At 43.0% G+C, this 22,932-nt stretch overlaps 1 protein-coding gene across 50 annotated transcripts in view; it reads left to right on the top strand.

The window, feature by feature from the left end:
• MAP4K4 (mitogen-activated protein kinase kinase kinase kinase 4) overlaps window positions 1-22,932 on the top strand; it is a 197,964-nt gene that overhangs the window by 164,065 nt on the left and 10,967 nt on the right. For 3 of the 50 annotated variants that reach the window (XM_057496894.1, XM_036907333.2, XM_036907335.2), the window contains 13 exons: window positions 412-498; window positions 1,058-1,273; window positions 2,212-2,373; window positions 4,822-5,055; window positions 5,855-5,961; window positions 7,345-7,496; window positions 8,014-8,111; window positions 9,960-10,135; window positions 10,626-10,746; window positions 11,764-11,955; window positions 14,033-14,150; window positions 14,467-14,637; window positions 21,042-21,185. In XM_057496894.1, coding sequence (XP_057352877.1) covers window positions 412-498; window positions 1,058-1,273; window positions 2,212-2,373; window positions 4,822-5,055; window positions 5,855-5,961; window positions 7,345-7,496; window positions 8,014-8,111; window positions 9,960-10,135; window positions 10,626-10,746; window positions 11,764-11,955; window positions 14,033-14,150; window positions 14,467-14,637; window positions 21,042-21,185 — 1,978 coding nt within the window. The remainder of the gene's footprint in view (window positions 1-411; window positions 499-1,057; window positions 1,274-2,211; window positions 2,374-4,821; window positions 5,056-5,854; window positions 5,962-7,344; window positions 7,497-8,013; window positions 8,112-9,959; window positions 10,136-10,625; window positions 10,747-11,763; window positions 11,956-14,032; window positions 14,151-14,466; window positions 14,638-21,041; window positions 21,186-22,932) is intronic. The other 47 variants (XM_057496896.1, XM_057496912.1, XM_057496895.1 and 44 more) reach the window with 31 other exon arrangements.

Genomic DNA, 22,932 nt, shown 5'->3' with positions numbered 1-22,932 from the left:
GGTTTTGGGTTTTAAAAATAGGCAATCCATGCTTATAAATGATGACTAATAAGCAGACTTTTAAAATGAGAACTCTGGTTTCCTATCTAATTAAACTGCTGATTTCTCTTAAGTGGAAAATCACGGTCCTTTAAACCCTGCATTTGTATGTAACAGCTGTGTTCTAACAGAAAACTTCCAAATGCCTTCGTGTATGTCCTCAGAGTACGTGTCATTATTTATTAGACTCTTTAGATCTTGGTGGCCAGTCTGAAATTCTTGGGAACATTCTGGACAGATATTTTGGCTGTTCATCACTAAGTGAATCACCACTAAAGGTGATGGGAGCAGACGGTTCTTGGGGCTCCGTTCATGTGGTCCTGATGCTTTGCTTTTGGATGAATTGATTGCTGGGTAATTTCTGTGTGACAGGAGTATATCAGGCGACAGCTAGAAGAGGAGCAGCGGCACTTGGAAATCCTTCAGCAGCAGCTGCTCCAGGAGCAGGCCATGTTACTGGTAACGCCCCACGTCCGTCTTGTTGTGCAGTGCTAGGGCCCGCTCATCTGCCCTGCCCCGGGCTCGGCACAGCTGCGCTTAGCACTGTGGGCTGGCTGCCAGGTGCGAATGCAGACGTCCTCTGTGGTCAGACTGCTTTGGGCACATTTCGAGGTGGTTTTTATTTACTACTTCCCGTTAATAGTTAACCGTTCTCATTTGGTAGATGACAGGATTTTGAACAGAACTTGGCATTCAGAGAACAGACTCGAATGCTGAGGACTGAAGGTTCAAAGCACATGCCGTAGGATTTTTACCTAGCATACTCCAAGTATCTTTTGAAACCACCAAAACCAACACTTAATTGAATTCGTTCTCACTCTGTTCAGTGATACTATGGTTAGCAACAAGCTGTCAGATTTTTCCACAGGTAATATGCTACTTAAAATCCCAGCCATTTTGCTTTGCTGTAAAACAAGGGGGTGGGGAAAGCATTGTGTCTTTAAAAAGTTGAGGATGAATCCAGAGGTGAGGCAAGCGTGCCAGTGCCCCATAGATTGATGTTCTCTCCCTCTCCAAGGAGTGCCGATGGCGGGAAATGGAGGAGCACCGGCAGGCAGAGAGGCTCCAGAGGCAGTTGCAACAAGAACAAGCATATCTCCTATCTCTACAGCATGACCACAGGAGGGCACACCCGCAGCTGGTGCAGCCGCCGCCACAGCAGGAAAGGAGCAAGGCCGCGTACCACGGCCCGGAGCCGAAGGCCCACTACGAGCCAGCTGACAGAGCCCGAGAGGTATCTTCTTGCGTTGCTGTTGGTTGTGTGTTGACTTTTCCCTGGAGAGTGACATAAGGACTTTTCACAGCTGTAGGATGTTGGCACCTGGAGGACCATAGAGACCTGCTGATGTAGGGGGAAACGGGGCATAGAGGCCCCTTTGGTTTTCTGGCTGAGAAACTGAGGAGCAGAGAACTGAAGGGACTGGCCCAAGGTCTGTTAATGCAGTTCATGTTTTTCCTGAGGACCAGAGCACCTCCATTAGCGAACCTTGAACACCAAACAGGATTGTATGGCAGAACTGTTCTTTAAAATGTAAATGGGGGAATGGTGGCCGGTCAGCTCTTTTCTAAAACTGCAGTGAGGGTGAAGTGTGCCAGTGGCCTGGCTTACTGACCTTTCACTGATGGGACTTGTGTATGGACTTCTGCCTTTGGCCTGCACAGAGTCCCGCAGTAATGAAGGGGCACGGCTGTGCTGTTCTGGGTCACTGGGAAAGGGGCACTGCATCCTGCCTGCAGGCGGTGGCCTCGCATCTTGTGCCCTGCCCTGGCAGAGCAGATTCTAGAAACAAGTGTCTGCTTATTCTGGAGAATGCCCTTATTTTTGGTGGGATGCAATGTGTTTTAGATTCCTGAGCATAGTCTTTTAATCTAATGGTTTAGTTGGTTATGACAGATTGTTTTCTACTTTATCATCATGTGTAGTCGTAGAATTCTGGTCAAGAAAAGATTTTAAAGGTAGCCTCTCAATTTTTATCTTCATAATTATTTCTTTATCCTGATTGAAATCTAGTCCTGCTGCATTTGCCTCCTCCCTCTCTAAGCCACCTCTCTTCCTGCATTTGAAGAAAATGGAAAATTGCTCTTCAGAGTCCTTGAGCTTTCAGGCTTTTTGAGTATCTCTGCTTATCCCCTACTAACACTGAGTTGTGTCTTCTAACTCTTCTGATGCAGGTGGAAGATAGATTTAGGAAAACTAACCACAGCTCCCCTGAAGCCCAGTCTAAGCAGACAGGCAGAGTATTGGAGCCACCAGTGCCTTCCAGATCAGAGTCTTTTTCCAACGGCAACTCCGAGTCTGTGCATCCTGCTCTGCAGAGACCAGCTGAGCCCCAGGTAGCAACCACTGGGGGCTGTGGGCTGAGGAGGCTCACTGAACCACAGGCGTCTTATGATGTTCGCTTCAGGGTGTTAACCTCCTTTAGAAAGAGAAGAGTAGCAGGAGTGATTTTGGACTAACTTAAAGAAGACATACTCCCAGTTGATACAGAAGAGATGATTTTTTTTTTTTTTAAGATTTCTGTTGCACAATCTAGAATATCTAGATTGATTTCTTCTTTCAGTCCAACTGACTGAATTCTTCTTTCAGTCCAACAGCCTTCCCTAACTCAAATGTTCATAAACAAGTTACATCTTCATTCTAATACAAAAATCTTTCAGTTTAGCTTTTAGAAGGTTGGTATCATACATCCATAGAGGAAGAAGCCAAACCTTTCCTGTGGTCCTTGGCTTTTGGCCATTTCCGTGAGAGGGCTTTAAAGAGCCAATGACTGCCTTGAAGTTCCAGGTAGAATTTTTTGATTGGTTGAAATGTGCATTTCCCTTTTCTGGGAAAGGGGCCTTTTTATCAGAATCTCAAAAGGTTCAAGATCCAAATAGGTTATGATCCAATGGTTAAGGTATAGATTTCCCTGCAGTGGGCCGGGGGAAAGATCGTGGCCTCTCACTGGGTCTGCCACAGCCTTCTGCTGTGTCTGGATGAGTGCTGTATGGTTCAGAGAGCCCTCTGTGGGGTTGGGAGAACAAAGTAGATCTCAGTGATTACCCTCAATAAAGAGCTTAGCCCTAAAATGCTGATTCCCACTCTCTTGCTGAAAATAACTGACCCAGACATTTTCCTTCCATCAGCTGTGTAGGAATATGGGGAGCAAGTCCCTGGGCCTGAATCGTTTTGTCACTGTTTGCATGTGATGGGGGACAAAAGTTCATATTCTCGTGATAGATATAGCTGTGATGTTCTGAAAAACAAACTCAAATGAAGTTTTGAATGTGCTTATAGTAAATAATCCCCAGATGGGGAAGATGTTAAAAAAAAGTAAAGAAGAACCAGGACATATGCAGTGGGTGTGGGGGAGGTGTTGGGAGTCAGGGAGGAAATTACACGGGATCACAGGGGAGTTGACCTGGGAGCAAGTTGGCAACTCCAGAGGGAGAAGAGCGGAAGGAAGCAGGACAGAGTGAAAGGAGAGGCAGGAAGGGAAGAGGGGCTCATGGCGTAGGTTTGATGGCACTTGTATGAAGAGTCTAGGATTAAAGTTTTTATTCTGAAATGTAAACTTACCGTAAGTAGAAAATCTTTCTTATTTATCCACTGACAGTTTAGAAAATACGACTTCCTGAATTACATGGACCATATTAATGATTAAATAATGTGGTGCTGGAAATAATTGCCCTTTTCTTCCTCCTCACTGTAGAAATACATCTGTGGAAACATTCTTTGGGGAGACTTTTTCATGTAGGATTCTAACTTTAAATCCATTTTTTATTATAGTTGCAGAGAATACTTTTAGTTCCATGCTTTCTCCCTTAAAATTTTAAACATTTTAGACTTCTGGGGTTACACCTATAACTGGAGTTATTTCACTTACCTAGAAGTCATAGCTCTGGAACTAATTTTGAATCTTGTATTCAGAAGGACTAAACCAATTGTGATTTGATATTTGCAGTTTTCATTAAGTGCATTGATATAATAGGTATATAGTAGGTAAATTGGAATACTGAACAATTATTTTAAAATAAAATATAATTTAAAGAAATTACAGATTAATTCAGAGATTGTTTTCCCAATTTAAAAGCTATCAGATAAACTTTGTTGACAATTGTCACATTTCTTTAATTGTCAAGTAGAGGGAAAACTCCAGCAGCAGACAGTTTAGGAATCATAGTACTGAATATTTCTAAGGAAATCAAAGGTTTGAGTGTTTTGAGGTTTGGGAGAATAAAGAAGCAAAACTGTTGGTTTATTTGAAAAGTTGGTTGTTTTTTAAGTTATACAATTATAGTCTGTCAAAGCATGAGGGGTTTTTCTTTGCTCATTAAATGTGTTGTTTTATTATTAACTTGGTCTGAAATTTTACACCACCAGGTAATATGAGGATGGATAGATAGGTCTGCATGTATGGCAGTGTCTGTCTTGTGATTCTCTCCCTCTCTGCCTGTCCAGTCTCTGCTTGGGCATGGATGTGCATGTAGCACGCTCTTCTCCCCACTTTCAGGACAGGAGGTCTAGAAAGTCTTCTTTTTAAATTCTTTTGTTTACTGATACCTGTAATGTTTGTCTGGATATTAAAAGAATTTTCCTTATAAATGTACAGTTCTTCTCTACATATTGTGTTCCACAACCGCTTCTTCACCAAGATTGTACCCGTTTTACTGCGTGGCTTACCTAATGCTGTACCACCCCACTTTGCTTCCCCCCCTAGTTCCTGCTCTGGATTTGGTATTGACCAGAAAAGCGTTGTATGCAGAACGCATTGAATGTTTTGTGTTTTGTTTTCTTGTAAGGTACAGTGGTCCCACCTGGCATCTCTCAAGAACAATGTTTCCCCTGTCTCGCGATCCCATTCCTTCAGTGACCCTTCTCCTCCCAAATTTGCACACCACCATCTTCGCTGTCAGGACCCATGTCCACCTTCCCGCAGTGAGGTGCTAAGTCAGAATTCTGACTCTAAGTCGGAGGTACCTGACCCCACCCAAAAGGCTTGGTCTAGATCAGACAGTGACGAGGTGCCTCCAAGGGTAAGAAGCAGAAAGACAGATGTATGCTGCTTTTTCTTTATTTCTTTCTTTTTTTTTATTATTTTTTAAAAAATTATTTACTTTAATTGAGGGTATGGTGACTTCACCAGAATTAAGGGGCATATGCAAATAGAATAAAAATATAGCTTATCGGTTGTCTTATTATAAGTTTATATGGAAGCTACAAATTATTTTGTAACATTAACCAATACCGAAATTTTCAGAAAATATCTAAAAAGGAAAAGAATTAACATAAAAATTTCAAATAAAATGTTTTTTTTCTTTCTAAGTTTAGGGATTTTGTTTTGGGTTTTAAATTTTTGTTTTGTTTTTGGTAATTAATGGTGAAACTAAACAAAAAGGAACATTTTAGTTTACGTTTAATCCATTTGGAATTTGCTTCCTCTGAATATTTTCTTGCTTGCTACCAGTCTTTGTTTCCTACTGATCCATTTGTGGAACATCGTTTGGTTTCTTTGAGCTTATTTTCCTGATTCTCACATTATCTCAGCAAAATGCATTATATGTCCCCTGCCACCATGCTTCAGTCCAAGCATCATTTAAATGCTATAAAGAAGCACTGACAGGCTCCTTCCCTGGCTCCTTTGGTGCCTTGTTGACTACGTTTTCTCTGTCATATCAGTAGAGGGCAGGGACAGGTCAGGGTCGAGGGTAGGTTGGTGTTAGGTAAGGCCAACATGATTAGGGCTGCCTTAAAAATATGTTTTGATAGGGAAATCTTTTTTTTTCTCCTCCTTATATTTTCAATAATTTAATTGCTGTGTTTTCTGCCCCAAAGGTACCTGTAAGAACAACATCTCGCTCCCCTGTTCTGTCCCGTCGGGATTCCCCACTGCAGGGCAGTGGGCAGCAAAACAGCCAAGCAGGTCAAAGAAACTCTACCAGGTAAAAGAGGAGTAAAGCTAAGGAAAGGCTTACTGTAGTCTCCTATAGTTTGGCTTTGTCTCTTTTCATGAAAATGCTCCTCATCGTGAAGTTCTGTGGCAAAAAGATGATCAGGTTATAAATGACAAACTGTTATAAAATCCGTTAACATGAATAATACCAAATTGATCTATAGTGAAAAAAGAACCTAAATCCATTTGTGTGTTGTGGCAGTTTTAAAATGAAAACCACCTGTCTCTAAGAGTAAGTGAAAGAAATAGCAGGGAAGTGGGGAGAGGTTCTGAGAAAATCATAACCTGACAGAGTGTACTATCTGCAGGAAGTCCTAAGGTCTTGGAAGTGGTATAGAATCACAGACAGGCTGGCTGCTAAAGACAACCAGTGGTTGGCTTACAGTCTGCAATAAATGAATGAATTTATCAAATAATAGTTTTAGGATCTAGAGCTGTTCTGTACTATACAATAGCTGTTAGCCACATGAGGCTACTTAAATTTGAATTTAACATAATTAAAATAAATAAAATCAGAACATCATTTCCTTAGGTGCACTAGCCACATTTTGAGGGCTTAGTCGCCACATGTAGCTAGTGGATACCATGTTACACAGCTCAGCTCTGGAACATTTCATCGCCTCAGTACATTCCATTGACTAGCACCATTCTAGTGAAACACAAGATTGTTATATTGAATATTTTGTACTTGATCATCACTGAACCTCTGTAGTTAGCCTTGTACACGTGGAACCTCTGTGTACCTTGAAGCCATGAGATGGAGGGCAGCCCAGAAGCTGCAGAGAGCCTTCTTAGTCCTTAAGCAGTCAGAGCAGACTACAGGACTCTCCTGTGACTGAGCCTGCACGGGGATCCTGCGTAGCAAACACGTGCTCTGGGTGCGCCCGTGGCAGGAATGGGCACGTGTCCCACACTGGTCGGACAGAGGAGTGTGGTTACACTCCATACATGAAAGTGCCCAGGGGCAGTGGATGAGGGCAGCAGCCTGGCCCTGTATGACTGTGTGTGCCATTGTATATGTGGAGTTTTTTATACTAAGAAAGTGAGTTCGTAGCTGTGACAGAAACAGTGACACTTCTAGATCCAAGCAGTAACATTTCCTCTCCACCTCTTCAAGACTTTGGGTCTGCTAACGGTAGGCTACCATTAAGAGTTTTGGGTTTGTTAAGATATCTGAGATAAAAATCCATGAATGATGTCAGTAAAACTTGGGGTGAATTTAATATTAAATGTTGTTTCTAGGCTGTTTTTCTCAAACATCCATTTCAGAGACATTGACACGGGGCAAACAGAGAGAGAGACTCCCTGTGTTTATAATTTGCCACTGCATCTTGGGACAGTTCCTTAGCTGCTCTCTCCTCTTTTCCAACAGCAGTATCGAGCCCAGGCTGCTGTGGGAGAGAGTGGAGAAGCTGGTGCCCAGGCCTGGCAGTGGCAGCTCCTCGGGGTCCAGCAACTCAGGATCCCAGCCGGGGTCCCACCCCGGATCTCAGAGCGGCTCTGGGGAGCGCTTCAGAGTGAGATGTAGGGGGCCTTGGTTTTCTCTTTCCCCGTTAACAGTACTGGGCTATGATCAGTGTATGGGAAACCCTTCTCAGTCATTTAAGACCCGTGGTTTTTACACAGCCTCCTATCACAAGACAGTGTTTCAGTATAGGTTGCTGAGAACACTAATAGTCGCCAAAATTTTAAATATAAAAGTAATAAAGTTAACTTTTGAGGCTTACACATGCCTAGCACTGTGAGCACTTTACATGCATTATCTCCTTTAATCCTTATAATATCGCTGTGGTATTCATTATTTTAACCTACTCATAATAATAGATGAGTAGGAAGTCCCTCTACAGGGTTTTGTGAGCACATGTGAATCCAAGTAAGGGGTTGACTGTAGAGTGCAGCAGTGGGGATTCTGTGTCAGGAGTCAGCCCTCCTGAGTGGGGCTCACAGAGGTAATCTAGCGGGGACAAAAGGCCTGATGGGCAAGGTCAGCTTGGTGACACATGCCTGTATGTTTATATGCATCCGTCTTTTTTGTCTCCAGCATCATCCAAATCTGAAGGCTCTCCATCTCAGCGCCTAGAGAACGCAGTAAAGAAACCTGAAGATAAAAAAGAGGTTTTTAGACCTCTCAAGCCTGCTGTAAGAATTGCACATCCATTTTCCTTGTTTTCATTTCATTTCTAAGATTTTAATACTTGAGTGAGACCTTTCTATTACATTGTGTAGTTGGGAGGCCTGCAGTTCTTTCTGTGGGGCCCCTCAGGTTTGAGAAACTACAAGGACAGCCCTACACCTCAGTCACATGTGCCCCACCTTCAGTCATTTAAAAAAATACAAAAGAGAAACCTTTTTTGTATCTTTGCTTAGCATTAACCTTTATGTGTTTGTTCTTGATGATGTGGCCATTTACAACACTAGCTTAGAATAATTTTTCTAAGTCACCTTAAACTCACCTGCTTTTAAAATCCTGCCTTTTGGAGCTGGGAGCAGCGGGCATGGCCCTTTCTCCCACTCCTCCTTCAGTCCTTGTGGCACTAACTGCCCATGGAAGTGCACACATCCTGGGGCTGTAAGCTTGTTGGGAGTTTTGATTTCCTGCTTAGACTGACTTCTGCCCTTCCTCCTACTCCCTGGCCTTCTCTCACGCTGCCTCACGCTGTGCATCCTTCACCACTGACGGCTGCTCTCGTTCAATGAAACGCCACCTCGATTGCAGGGTGAAGTGGTAAGCCCCGCCTCTGAGAATCTCAGCGTCAGAACAGTGGTCTAACTGCCTTCCAGATTTTGCTTGTATTCACCTACAGTCCTTTTCCTTCTTCAAGTTGCCTTTTTGTTCTTTTCTAGAATTCAAAAAACCCAAACTTGGGCCTCATCTTTTCCAACACACAAAATTTGTTGCAATGCATTTTTTATTATTCTTAACTCTGGCTTTTAAAAATTAACTTCTTAAAAAGCCACAGCTGTAATCATGAAATAGTTGATAAAACCCAAAGTCCATTGCTTCATCTGTTAACTCCAGAGGCTCAAGCTCAAAGAAACTTGGCCTTAACTGTGAAGAAAAAGAAAACTGTGGGAACTTCTGAGCAGAAAAGGGGAGATAGCCATATGTCCCACTGTTTAAAAAGTCATTACTTTTAAATAAAATGCCCAAGTGAAAAGATATACTTTGGCTTTCTATATGAAAATGTAGACTATAAATAATAATCACACCTGAAAATAATATTTGGGTAATTGATTGAACACTAAAATGTACAGAGGAGGCTGACAAAGTCCCTCTTACATAGTACCTTCCGCTGTGGATGCTCTTCTCCCTGATGTCCCCATTCATAGGCAGTGTCATGGGGAAAGGTGGGCCGCTGTCAGCCCCACCCCAGCAGCCCGAGTTCTCACTGCCTCCCGTCACAGGGCAGGAGCTGCTAACGCACATGGCAAGTTGTTCGTAGTCAGTGAAGGGGAAGCAAGATAATGAGAGGCATGCTGGTGCTCACTGCTCACTTTTCTGTAGGTTTGAAATTTTTAAAAATAAAAGTTGGAATTGAAAGTAAAAACTTCACCAGATACGTACTTAAGACAGCCCTATTTAACTAGAATCTTGCTTTTTGGATAATGTCCTCAAAAGAAGACTATTCACAGGCATCTTCACAACAAATTCTAGGGACCTGTCTTCACCCATTTGTTAATCTAGAATTTATCTTATAGTCGAGGGAAAAAACACTATCACCTAACCAGATTGTTATTTTTTTTGTTAGGAGATTGGCACTGAACATCTTTGAGTTTTTGTTTTTGTTTTGTCTGCCTTTTGACTCTTTTTGGTCTTCTCTATAAACAGCTTTTAAGAGTTCACCTTCATATGATACTGGTAAATACTCTACAAAACAGTTTTACGGATCTGACATCACAGCTCTTTTTTATCAGAGCTGTCATTTTTTACTGTTTTTGCCCCACTTTTTTTCCCTTTGCCTCACTTTCTTCTGTCCTGTGCATTAGGATTTGACTGCACTGGCCAAAGAGCTCCGAGCAGTGGAGGATGTGCGGCCCCCACACAAAGTGACCGACTACTCGTCGTCCAGCGAGGAGTCGGGAACGACAGACGAGGAGGACGATGATGTGGAGCAGGAAGGGGCTGAGGAACCCACGTCAGGGCCAGAGGACACCAGAGCAGCGTCAGTCTTTGGTGTATTTAAGAGAGGATGAAAGTGTCCCCACTAAGCCTTGTTTCCACTTGGGACAGTTTTTCTCAACCTGGCAGAGTCTGTGAACATTTAACACTTAGTTGTTACAGATTCACAGCAGACAGCCTTTGTTTCCCCCTTCTGTTCATTTGTGTGCATGCATGTCAGTGCCTCTCCCCAGAGCCCAGAGCCCTAGTGTGTTTTATTTTTTCTTTTTAATTTGAAGATACGATAAAAGGGAAGTTTCAGTTCTGTTTATTTTAACTGTAGGATTCATGCGAATTTTTTCATTCAGAAACAAACTGTACTGGTAGAAAATTCCTTCTTGCATGGAAAATGCCAAACATTTTTTTTCCTAGAGGAAACTTTATGTCTATACCCTGATCTCATCTTATGACTTCGAAAAGGTGAAAAATCTAAACCAGGCTATCTTCAACTTGTGGAATTATGACCCTCCACCTCTGGGTTTTTGTCGCAACAGGTCTTCTCTGAATTTGAGCAATGGTGAAACGGAATCTGTGAAAACCATGATTGTCCATGACGATGTGGAAAGCGAACCAGCCATGACCCCGTCCAAAGAGGGCACGCTGATCGTCCGCCAGGTACCCGTGTCTTCCCAGCATTGTTAGAGGCTGAGCTTTTCCTGTGGTCATTAACCCACTTGCTCATTCACTCACTCATGCTGTTTCTACATCATCATCTGTTCTCATATTAACAAGACCCCGAGAGCAGTGTGCTGGGGCCAAGGAGGCAGGTGTGTGCTGCATGCCAAGAAGGCAGCCAGCAGGCTTCACCCCACATCGCTGCTCCTCTGCATGTTTTGCAGCAGCTCTCATTCAAGCACCACGCTGAGTTTCACAGTCTGTGTCTGAGCAATAGGAAAGCCATGGGGGAGCCCTGCCGAGGGCGGGGAGGCAGCCCCTAGTCCAAAGCAGAGCTCCTAGCTCTGGGGGCCCACGGTGCCGCTGGAGAGCGGAAGCCCTAGTCTTGGTCCCAGGGAGGGCCACGTGGAGCAGAGGGTGGGGAGGTGGAGGTCCGGTCTTCCTCGTGTGTTCCAAAATGTTAGTTTTCTCACTTGTTGGATATTAAATGTGTGCCACCCAGATTGCTCTGTTGAGATTACCAAGCTTTACAACTGTCTGTTCATTTCTTAGCTTAGATGTAAGGAAAATGATATGTTTCTCATTCAGCTAAAACGTGGCACCTCTCTGGTATTTTGGATGTGTAATGTATTTGGATAGGAAGTAGGAAGAACATGGAAAAGATCAGGATTGAAAGAAGTGACCGAGTACTTCCTAGAGCTTTACACAGAAAGATGAAAAAGGAAACAAAAAAGCCCTAGGGGTTTTGGTGACAGTGGCTAGGGTGGTAGAGAAACAAGATTAGACACTCACTGCTCCCATCCGTGGCCACCAGATGGGATCCTTTGGCTGTTGGCTCAGTTCAGGCATTTGGTGAGAAGTGTGAGTAGTTGAGGCCAGTTTCCTCCAGTCTTTCCTTGACAACTGAGCAGAGTTTGAGAAGTCACACAGCACATTAAAACAAAGTCAGGTATCAGTAGGGTCATAGGCAATTGCAGCAGCGCTTGAGCGAGACAAGTGTGCCTGTTTTTTCTACAGAGTACAGTTGACCAAAAGCGTGCCAGCCATCATGAGAGCAATGGCTTTGCCGGTCGCATTCACCTCTTGCCAGATCTCTTACAGCAAAGCCATTCCTCCTCCACTTCCTCCACCTCTTCCTCCCCATCCTCCAGCCAGCCGACACCCACCATGTCCCCACAGACACCCCAGGACAAGCTCACTACTAATGAGGTATGTCTCGCACCACAGCTGGCTGCTTTCCTAGGGTCAGACCAGCACCGCCGAGTACTAGCTTGCAGGGGAGACCTTCCCAGTGCCTCTCCCCCTCCCCTACCCACCCACCTTCTTGTCATCTGCCCTTCTCCCAGCCCCCAAATAACATGTGTTAGGTCTTCATACAGATCCCTTAACCATAGAGCAATTTCCCTCCAGACTTGCTGGTTCAGGGCACTGTTCCCTTTTCTCTAGATAGTGTAGTTGCATGGCTTTCTTTATTCATTTTATTTTTTAAAAGTCTAAATAAAATGATTGCTGTGTTCTCAGATCCATGATATATTTGGCATGAAATTCTCGTAGTTGTTTGTGGAATCTGCTCTTTTAATTCTTTTTATCCAATAAATGAAATGCAGAATAATTTGATCAGCAAACTTGGCCTTATCTGGACAAAATTGTTACCGTGTACAGGAATCTCCTTCAAACAGGGCCAGATCGTTTTTGTGTTTGGGGGTGGATTCTGGGTTGGTTACTCTTGTTTTTGCCAACCCTGTTAAAAAGACTTTTTCCCTTGAAATTCACAATCAGTCAGAGTTGAAGCAGCCAAGTGATTTTCAGGGAAACCTAGATTAGGATGTTAAGCAAGAATGGCAAAGGTCTTGAATATGCTTTTTAACTTGAAATTTTTAGTGGGAAATCTCTGTGGTTCGCTCTAAAGGCTTGGCTGTGGTGCTCAGTCAGGGTGCTGCTTGGGGGAATCCTTTGTTCTTTGGAAGAGGCTTATGCCCCCAAATGCAGTGAGAGTCCACCCTGAGCACCCTGTACTTAAACAAGTGATTTTGATGTCATGGGAGGTTTGATTTAAACACACTTGTCTAACAGTTAGCGGAGGTTGAAAGCTGCATATAGCCTCAGCCAATCTTGTCATTGTAAACATTTAACTGCCAGCTAGCCTGCTGGCTCCTATTTTGGTTCCCTTGTTAGAAAGAACCAGAACAATCCTGTCCCCTGAGAAGCTGAGCACTTCCTAGGCAGGCTTGGCATCAGATTGGCCATTGGCCAGATTGGCTACTGCTCAGGGGACAGGGCACAAAAGCCTGTAGGCAGCTGTGTAGGTGGGAGCTTAGGAGGGCGTGGGCTCGGAGGGTGTGGACTCCAGGGCCTGGGGATTTTCAGCTGCCCAAGGCGGATGGAAAGGTACAGGATGGAAGCACTTGATCAGACATGTTCCTTTTCTCCAGTGATAAGTCTCACCTGCACTCACATTCCTCCTTATATTTAAACTTTGCTCTCCATTTTGTGCTAATGTACAGTATTTACTGTAGCTCCTAACTCACTAAACTGGCAAGTTTATTTTTGTTTGTTTTGTTCTTAATTGTCATTACATTTCCACTTAACAATTTGTTTCACTTTCTTGTGTTTTTTGATTTTTTTTTTTTTTTTTGTCTTCAGTTACGCTATTAACCAAGACACTAGCATTCCTAGGAGAAGGGATATGCCTTATTTTGTCATTTGCACCTTTCACTAATGAGCCTGTTTGATACGGGTTTGATGATGATGCACCTAACTATGGTAGCCAAAACTTCTGTAGCTTTCTGGCAAGAGGCTCACTTTAAAATAAATAGTATAAAATTAAGATTTGTCAGTATTCTATCACAGAATAATTGGACTTTTGGAGACAGGAGAGTAGATTCAGAAATTGATGAATTGAGACCAGGACATTTCAAGCCTCCTTTAGGAGTTTTCATTACAATTATTTATGTACAAAAAGCTAGGAACGTGAAGTATAGATTTTGTTGGTAGCCTGCAGCATTCCTGTCTTAGATGAACAATATTTCTGAAAAGAGGTGTAGCTCTTTCAGTGGTTCAGGTTCAGCAGCCTGCACTGGGGAGTGTCATGCACATGCGGGAGTGTCATGCACATGCGGGAGTGTCATGCACATGCAGAAGTGTCCTTGAGAGCATTTTGGGGGGATGATGCCAAAGGGATGGGCTTTTGCATTGGGGAGCATTGCAGTATAGAACTGGATTGAAATGCTTTATGTTCATCTTTTTAATGTCGTTTGTATTAATAAAATTGAAATTTACATTGCAGACTCAGTCCGCTAGTAGCACACTCCAGAAACACAAATCTTCCTCCTCCTTTACACCTTTTATAGACCCCAGACTACTACAGATTTCTCCGTCTAGTGGGACAACAGTGACTTCTGTGGGTAAGTAAAAGCTACCAGCAGGACAGTAGCTGGCAAACAGGACTTTGGTCTCTTTGCATCACTCTTTCTGGTGGCTTGGGCCTGGCCGGTGGTCATCCACAGGCTGACCTGGGATACAGAAACACCCATCTGCTCATGTTGCTTTATTTGCAACAAGCTGCATAGTCAGTTTCCTTTTTCCATGTACATTTCTTACAAGTTTCTCTTGACAGAGTTAGTTAGGACAAATGAATATTTAGTTGAGGTATGGTGGGGGAGGGAAGCAGCTACAGCATTTATATGTACTGAAAATAATTTCAAGTGTACTGTATTTCAGTGGGATTTTCCTGTGATGGAATGAGACCGGAAGCCATAAGGCAGGACCCTACCCGGAAGGGCTCAGTGGTCAATGTGAATCCCACCAACACTAGGCCACAGAGTGACACCCCAGAGATTCGTAAATACAAGAAGAGATTTAACTCTGAGATCCTGTGTGCTGCCTTATGGGGTAGGTGTCTTGCTGCTCTTCTGACACTTTCATTTTTATTCTGAAGGGTGAGCTGGTTTTATAGAGAAGTACTCCTTTGGGAGTTTGGGATTTCTCGCAGAGTTGTTGACAGATGAGGCGGAAATGCTGCCCTCCGCGTGCTGCTCCCTGGGAACCCTGTAGGCCAAGGGGCCTGCTTGTGCTTGTTTGGGTCACTGGGTGTGGCAAAGGATGCCTGATATCCGTCTCTTATATAAAAAAGAAAAGTTAAAAGATGAGAAGGACGTTTGGATTGGTCCATATTTATAGGGAAAATGAAGAAATGTGTTGAATTGCTTTCAGTGTTTCCGTTTAGCACTTTTTCTTGCTTTTTGTGACTTGGGCCTAACATGTAAATGAAGCTTTTAAAAGCTATCTGCCAGTGGCTGAGAGCCTTGCAAAAGGGGGCTGTTGAGCTGATGATACCTGCAGGGCTTGTGTAATACACCAGGAGAGGGTATTCGTGGAGACTAGGGCTACTCAGAAGCCTGCCTTTCTGTCAACCCTGGCCCGTCGCCTTCTCACTCCCACAGAGAGACCCTGCTTCTGGCCATCCCTGTCTTCCAGTCCCACACTTGGCTTTTATTCTCCTCCTCCCTGAAATAGGGGCCCTGCTTCTGCTCAGCAAAGCTTGACTCCCTCGACGTTGCTGCCCATTCATGGTTGGAGTCCACAGCATGCCCTGCCTCATGTGTTCCCTGGAATGTCATCCCCAGGGACTGGGCAGTTCTCCCCACCCCTCCCACCTGGCCCCTGGCGGCTCAGCCACACCACGCCCGTGCCCACAACCTGGGAGGCTGGCGAGGGCCTCAGCACTCCCCTTCCTGGCTCCAACTGTCCCCACTCTGCCCCTGTAACCCGATACTCCTCCTGTGGGTTGCCTTCTGGGCTTTGGTCTGTCCCTCATTAGCTGTCCCGAGGATTTGGGAAGGGTCCTCTCCGCCGTTGCTGGCACACCTGCTCTCCCTTCCATTCCCTGAGATCTGATTTCTGTCCCCATCACTACTGAGCACTTCACATTCTCTCAGGACCATGGGCCTTTTATTTATGAACCTCCCTGTGAAGGTCACAGTGGCCATTTGGGGGTTGGGTCAGGGACCCGGGAAAGCTGCTGGCCTGCCTGGGCACCACCCTGACTTGTGACTGTGGTTCAGTGAGTTTCGGTGACTGTGTCAGGGAGTTCAGTTCGTCATTTTCATATAAACATTAAAGCTATGTTTATATCGTCAAAGGGATTACATTATATTCAATTGTAGAAAGAGTGTTAAATCTATTGATTCTTTCACAATTGGGAAGTGATTTTTATCCAGAAGGTTTGCACATGTTTTGTATTCCTCTCATGTCCTGCAGGGTGTTGAACCCCATTCTGTGTGCCTTACTGATTATTTTAAACTAAAATCCTTCCTTTTCCTAATTAATTTCTTCAATACCTCCTATGAAGACTAGGAGAGTATCTAAAAATATAGTGGAATTTTCCATTTTATCATTAGGTTAAAAGGGGATTAACAGAGAGGACTTACAGTTGGAATGTGTTTCTCTAAATCACTGTGTTTGAGTTGCCCCTTGGCTAGGGGTACATCAGTGTTGGATTTCCCTAAATTGCGTGTGGTAGTTGTCAGTTACCTTTTAGGTTAAGTTAAAAGTCAGCCTCATAAAGACTTAAACCCAGAAAAGTTAAAACTGGACAGTGAGAGCTGTAGTCTGATGAGAGGAGAAAGCTCAGAGGACCCCTGAGTATTTGAAATGGTGATGCCAGGGTTCTGAAGAATGAGTTTCACAAACAGTCAAGGTAGGAGAGCAAGGTACAGGCTTTTATTTAGAGATAAAGCGAAAGGACAGAGCTCCTGGCTATGCCAGGAGGGGACAAGAGAGTCCGGGGTGGTGCATTGTCTAGGGGGTTTTATAGGCAGATGAGGATTTTTCGAGAACATGAAAAAAAGCTTAGGGGTGTGGACTTAGTAAGTGGTCCTAGGATATTTACAAGTAACCCGATACAAGAAACCTCCTGCTCTGTTCATTCCTCCCTGTGATACCAGCCTCTTGGTCTGGGGGCATATGAAACAGGGCCACCTGCTCAGCCCCCAAGGTGGGCTGAGGCATTGTTTGCTAAAGAGTAAGTTAAGTGCAATCTTCTCTTTAAGGTGGAATCCTTCTTGCCTTTTACTGTGTTATGGCTGGGCTTGCATGCTAAATTAGTTTGCCCAGTTTGCAAAATCACCTCATTAGATCCGAAGGAGGAAAGACAGCTCGTAGGTCTGGGCCTTTTAGCATGTTGAAGTGAATCTTATACATGATTATAAATGATTAACATAAAATAAACATGTGCTACTCTTCTTTATCTGGGGTACACCAACTGATCTCACTGAAGAATGACTCTAGAGCTGAATGTTTAACACAGAGTTTTATTAGGGGGGTTTTCTTGCATGTAGTTACATGGCTCTGACTGCAAATATCTTGCTTTTTTCCCCGAGGCCCTCACCCTACTCTGACTACACTCACGGTCCTTGTTTCAATCGTAAATTGATTCATTTACATTCTGGTGACCAGTGTCAGATAGGTTAGCTTTTTGTGTACCTTAGAAAATGCTTACAGCAAGCATTCTTTTCTGATCATCTTATATAACTGGCTTTTGTTTTGTAAATTGCTTCTTATATTTTTTAATAAGACCATTTTCCTATTTTCAGTGAGCATTATTTTAACACATTTTTGAATATGATTGTTTCCATTCTTAAATACGTAATGAATTGTCTGAACTTAACAGTTATTTGCCTGTACCATAATTTATCATAGAATTTAAAGGAAATGTTTAATCACATTATAGAGCTCTTAGTCATTTTCCCCACCAACCACACCAGATTCCTGTGTGTGCAATTGCAATTCCTAGCACAGCTTATGTATAAGTTACTTAGTGTATCTACAGTACAGCTAATTTATACCAGTTAGCATTATAAAATTTAATTACATCTAACAGCTGAAAGGTTTAAGAAGGGTATTTATTAAAAATTACTGCATTTTAATAATTGCATGCAACTCAAATTTTTTCACAGGCCAATAATTCCCAAGGTAGTTACTTTCCAGTAACTTCCTCTGTTCCTTTGACTGCTAGCACCTGGCACTTTACATAATCACAGTTCAGTATGTAGTGCAGAGTTAGAAGGTGGGATGTAAGTGCCAAAGTACGGCAGTTTTCATGTGTAAGAAAAGATGTTTTCAGCTTTATATTTTATTCCTTCATTCTTGTTTACTGTAAAATCTTGATTGATAATTTGAATGCTGTTTGTTTTTGGAAACCACATATAAGAGGATGATTTAATAAGGTTCATATTTGGAGTGATTATTAGCAGATTCTTGACATGGATGTTTTTGTCTGCTTGATAATTGACCAGAACAGGAAGGGAATAGGACATGAGATGATGAAATAGAACATAAAGTGGAGCCTTTGTGAATGAGAGCTCTACCAGTTAATGTTTGGCCTCTTTTCTGCAGTAAATAACTTTAAAGCTATTTAGAATTACGTAGGTGTGTTGAGGGAAAACACTCAGAATAACAGCCAAATAAATTTTACATAGATAGGAAGGTAGTCTTGGAAATGTGGCCAACCTCCGAAGTGAAAGTATATGCAAATGAGCGGAGCATTAAATTTTCTTAGTCTTATGATTAATATTTTTAATTTGATAGCAGTTTTTTTTTCTTAGCATTGAGTCACTAATGTGTATGATGTTTCTAATTAAAGACCTTTTCTGTTGTAAGCCTTAACAAGCATAAGCCCATGCTTGAGCTCTAGTTCAAAGCCATGATACCTGATTAATGAAATATTGGTATCATCCATACCTGGACTGGTTATTATGTCAACATTAGTCTCAGGTAGCTGTTTAAATTTAATTGAATTAAAATAGAAAATCCAGTTTTTTGGTTACACCAGCCATACTTCAAGCATGCAGTAGCAACTTGCAGTGTTCACCACATGGAGGTCACAGTAAGGAAGGGCTTGTCCAGATGGTACATTCTCAAAGTCCTAACTGTAGGTGATGGAAAAAGACACATGCAATTCTAATAAGCCTTTTCCTACGGTGTACAAATGAGCATGTTTTGAGGGGTTTGTTTGTTTTTAAGGATCATTCTAGATGGGGAGTGAATCCTCAGGTTTTTACCATATCCCCTAAATTTCAGAGACTTCCCTCAGATTTCCTGAAGCTGATTTGTTGCCTGCCAGGCTCTGTCAAAACTGTCTCACTAAAATCTCCTAGCTGGAAAGTCACCTGTGCTGTAGAGGGGAACGGGGCAGCTCAGCACATGGGTTTGCTCTGTGAAATGGACACTGTTTCCACAGGGCAAAACAGGGAACCCATATTTGGTGCTTGGAACCTGGTTTTTAGTAGGGACTTCTATCAATGGACACTATTATCAGAAACTGGAGATGTCTTTTCTAATAATTCATGAGGATTTCTTTACGTGCTTTACATTTTTTGATGACTCTGGGATGGTGGTTTGTTAGTTCAGAGCCTGCAGTGCTTCTGACTCTATTCTGCCATAATTCTGTGTGTGTGTGCCTGGTGCTCTGTTAGCCTCTGAAGTTCTTATTCACATTTGAGTAGCAATGACAGTAAGTATGTTTGTAAATCCCAGGTTCCACACTTTCCCCCAGGCTCCGAAAGGAGCTTCCAGTCCTCACAAGGGTTGCCTGGGTGCATACTGTCCTGCATACTGTTCTCTAGGCATTGGAGTTTCTCCTATTCAACACAAAGCTGAGAGAGGAGAGGACTGAGGGTATTTCTTGTTGCCTTCACAAGTGTTCACTTGATATTTTGTGGAAATAGGGTGTGTGTGTGTGTGTGTGTGTGTGTGTGTGTGTGTGTGTGTGTGTGTGTGTGTGTGTGTGTGTGTGTGTGTGTTGTTGCCTTCACAAGTGTTCACTTGATATTTTCTGGAAATAGTGTGTGTGTGTGTGTGTGTGATGTGTATGTGATGTGTATTGCATAGTTTAAGAAGTACTTGCTATTCTTCCTTGTCATTCCATTTGCTTGAAAATACTGATTGAGCAGAAATACTTTATTCCTTGTCTCAGTGAGTTTATTACCCAGGTTAAGGAATCAGTGCAAACACATGTGCCCAGTCAGTTCCCCTGGGGATATAAGGTGATTTGTGTTGCATGTTACAAAGTTATATGGGACAGGAAAGGTTTAGACCAAGCAAGCAAGTGCATTTGGGGAAGTAAGTGAATGGCGACCAGGGAGAAGTTGGCTCAAGGAGCAGAGATTTGAAAACCAGGTCAAGGCTTTTGTGCGCTTTCCCACAGAGAGTGTACTTTTTAATGATGCAGTGTGACTGCATAGGTACTGTAGGAAGATTAGGATTGTTCCGATATGCGGTCCTGAGAGGGCAGAGGGGTGCCGTTGTCTCGGCCTCAGTTAAAAGCCCCTTCTGCCAGCCATCAGTTATAAGGTGGCTGAAGCCTGACATTGGGGGAGGGCAGAGGAAGGGGAAAAGGAAGGAGGCCTGTGGTGCTGGTGGCTGGTGTGGCCAGTTTCATGGAACAGTTATGGGAGAGGGTGGTGCTCTCGGTAGAAACAGCAAAAGTCAAGAAGCTGGTTTCAGGAGAGGTTTATAGGTCGGAAAGCAGAGAGGGTGGGGTATGGAGTGAGGAGCTAATGGACCTGAGGTGCTCCTCCAGCAGATGGACGGTGCAGCTGCCTGCACGGAGGCAGCAGGGGAAGGCGCGTGTTAGCAGGGATGAAGATGGCGGAAGCCTGGCAGTGCCTTGTCAGAGGGCGGGTGCCACATGGACACCCCCTGTTGAGTGCCCCTCAGAGACCAAGGGGCAGAGGACAGGGCGCAGTTGTTCCTTGATGGCAATGTAGGGTGGTCTGTAAGAAAACATTGATCCAAGTGATAGAAGCCAGCGAATCACAAACTTTTGAGGACTTAAGGGGGCTCCCTCTATAAAGCTCATTTCAGAAGTTTGCCTGTGAAAGTAAAGACAGATGAAGGCAGCACGAAGATGATGGTTGCAGACGAAGCTTTGTTAAAGTGTCTAATGTGGCTCATGAGATGTAGAGCCCGTAATACCACGGAGATGATGAGCGAGATACATTCTGAGGGACTGAGGAAGAGCAGGGATCTGGCGGCTGGAGAAGGAAATCAGGACGAGGCTCGCTCACCTCCCCCTTAAGGTCCTTGTCTGGGTTTCAGTGACTACCTCCCCACCCCTCCTCCATGGTGATTTGTTGCAGTCGGTTACTTTAACCTGTGACTATTCTAAGCCTTTCTTTATGGGAGTTAGTTAAGGAAACACTCTTTTCCAGAGAGGTGGTATTATCCTTTCCATACAACCAGGTAATTTGCCAAGCACAGTGTAAAATGTAGGCCCTTCTGTGTCTTTGAAACAGGAGTGAATTTGTTAGTGGGTACAGAGAGTGGCCTGATGCTGCTGGACAGAAGTGGCCAAGGGAAGGTATATCCTCTGATCAACCGAAGACGATTTCAACAAATGGATGTCCTTGAAGGCTTGAATGTCTTGGTGACGATATCTGGTAAGTGTTTATTTAGTAGATCACTGTTTAAAAACACAGTGCTTCCCAGCACTAAACTTTATTTAGCTCATTTTCTAAAGTAATATAGTTAAGTGAGATAAAACTAGCATTTTACAGTAATACAATAGGAGAATGTATTCAGATGTCCACTGTCACAGTCAGACTGTCTGCAGAGCAGTCTGGAAATGCACAGGGGCGTGCACTTAGAGCAGGTGTCTCCCACACAGCCCACGTGCTGCCCTTACTGCTGGTTGGGTGTAATTGGGTACATCCAGGGTGAAGGTTGTCTGCTTCCTCCCATAGGGCTCTCATGGAAAAGCAGCCATTCCTTATCATAGTGGTTAAAGTATTGTATGATGTTCCTTCCTTATGCCAATTAACACTGTAAGTTTCTTTTTAGAGCATTTTTCTTAGTATGAATTACATGTGTTCATTGTAGAAAGTAAGAAGCTACTGCAGAAAAGTAAGTTAGAACTAAAAAGTATAAATATCTATTAACTTTTTTTAACCTCCAATCTTATAAGCATATGCACACTCAGAATGCTTAACAGGAGAAAATCTGTACAAAAGTGGGCATGCACTATTTGAGGCATAGAGAATACGCAAGAATAATGTGACAGCACATACTGACTGGCTAGTTCTAACAGATGTTGAATGCACTGTTGTACATATAGTTAGCATCCCCCTCCGTGTCCAGCCTCCAGGCCACCAATATTAACCACTGCCCAGAGGGGAGAGTGTATCCTATCCTTTTCTGTTTGTCCAAACCATGTGGCCTGCTCTTCCTGTGTTATTAAATACTCCTACAAGATACCCATTTCACACGGTTACAGAATGTTCTTTGCATAGATGTACTAAAATGTATTTATAATTAGGTTGTATTGTTTTTCTACTTTTGAGTTTGAAGAGCTCCTTGTGTATTTTAGACACAAGTGTTTTATCAAGATACGTGTTTTGCAAATCGTTTCTTCCAGGCTGGGGCTTGTCTGCATATTAACAGTGTCTTTGGCAGAACAGAAGTTTTTCATTTAGTGAAGTCTAACTTAGCAGTGTTTTTTTTAACACCAAATGCGTGACCTAATAAACCTAATAAAGTACTGAGGAGATTGTACCTAATTCTCCTCCTATGTTAATATCTCCTAGAAGCTTATAGCTTTACGTTTCATATTTAGGTCTATGACCCATTTTGAGTTGACTTTTGTGCAAGTTTTCAAAGCATCTGTGTAAATTCACTTTCTTTTTTTTTTTCTCATGTGGATGTCCAGTTCTAGCAACGTTGGTTGACTAGACTCTCCTTTCTCCATTCAAATTGCCTCAGTTTCTTTGTCCAAGTAGTTTATTACCTCTTTGTGGGCCAATTTCCGGGTCTTTATTTTGTTCTTTTGATCTATTTGTCTCTTACTTTGTTAATACCACACCATCTTGATTACTATATAGCTTTGTAGTAAATCTTGAAGTTGGATAGTGTCAGTCTTCCACATTGTTCTTATTCAATAATGTGTTGGCTGTTACAGTTCTTCTGACTTTCCATATAAACTTTAGAATCGGTTTATCAATATTCACAAAATAACTTGCTAGGAATTTGATTAGGATTGCATTGACTTTATAGGTCAAGTTGGGTAGAACTGACAACAATATTGAGTCTTCTTATCCATGATCATTGACTATCTCCATTTATGTAGATCTCCTTTGATTTCTTTCTTTAGAATTTTGTAGTTTTCTTTATAGAGATCTTGTATAAAACTAT

This window comes from Manis pentadactyla, chromosome 2 (assembly GCF_030020395.1).
Source record: "Manis pentadactyla isolate mManPen7 chromosome 2, mManPen7.hap1, whole genome shotgun sequence".
Taxonomy (NCBI): domain Eukaryota; kingdom Metazoa; phylum Chordata; class Mammalia; order Pholidota; family Manidae; genus Manis; species Manis pentadactyla.
This window is presented reverse-complemented; position numbering and strand designations above follow the sequence as displayed.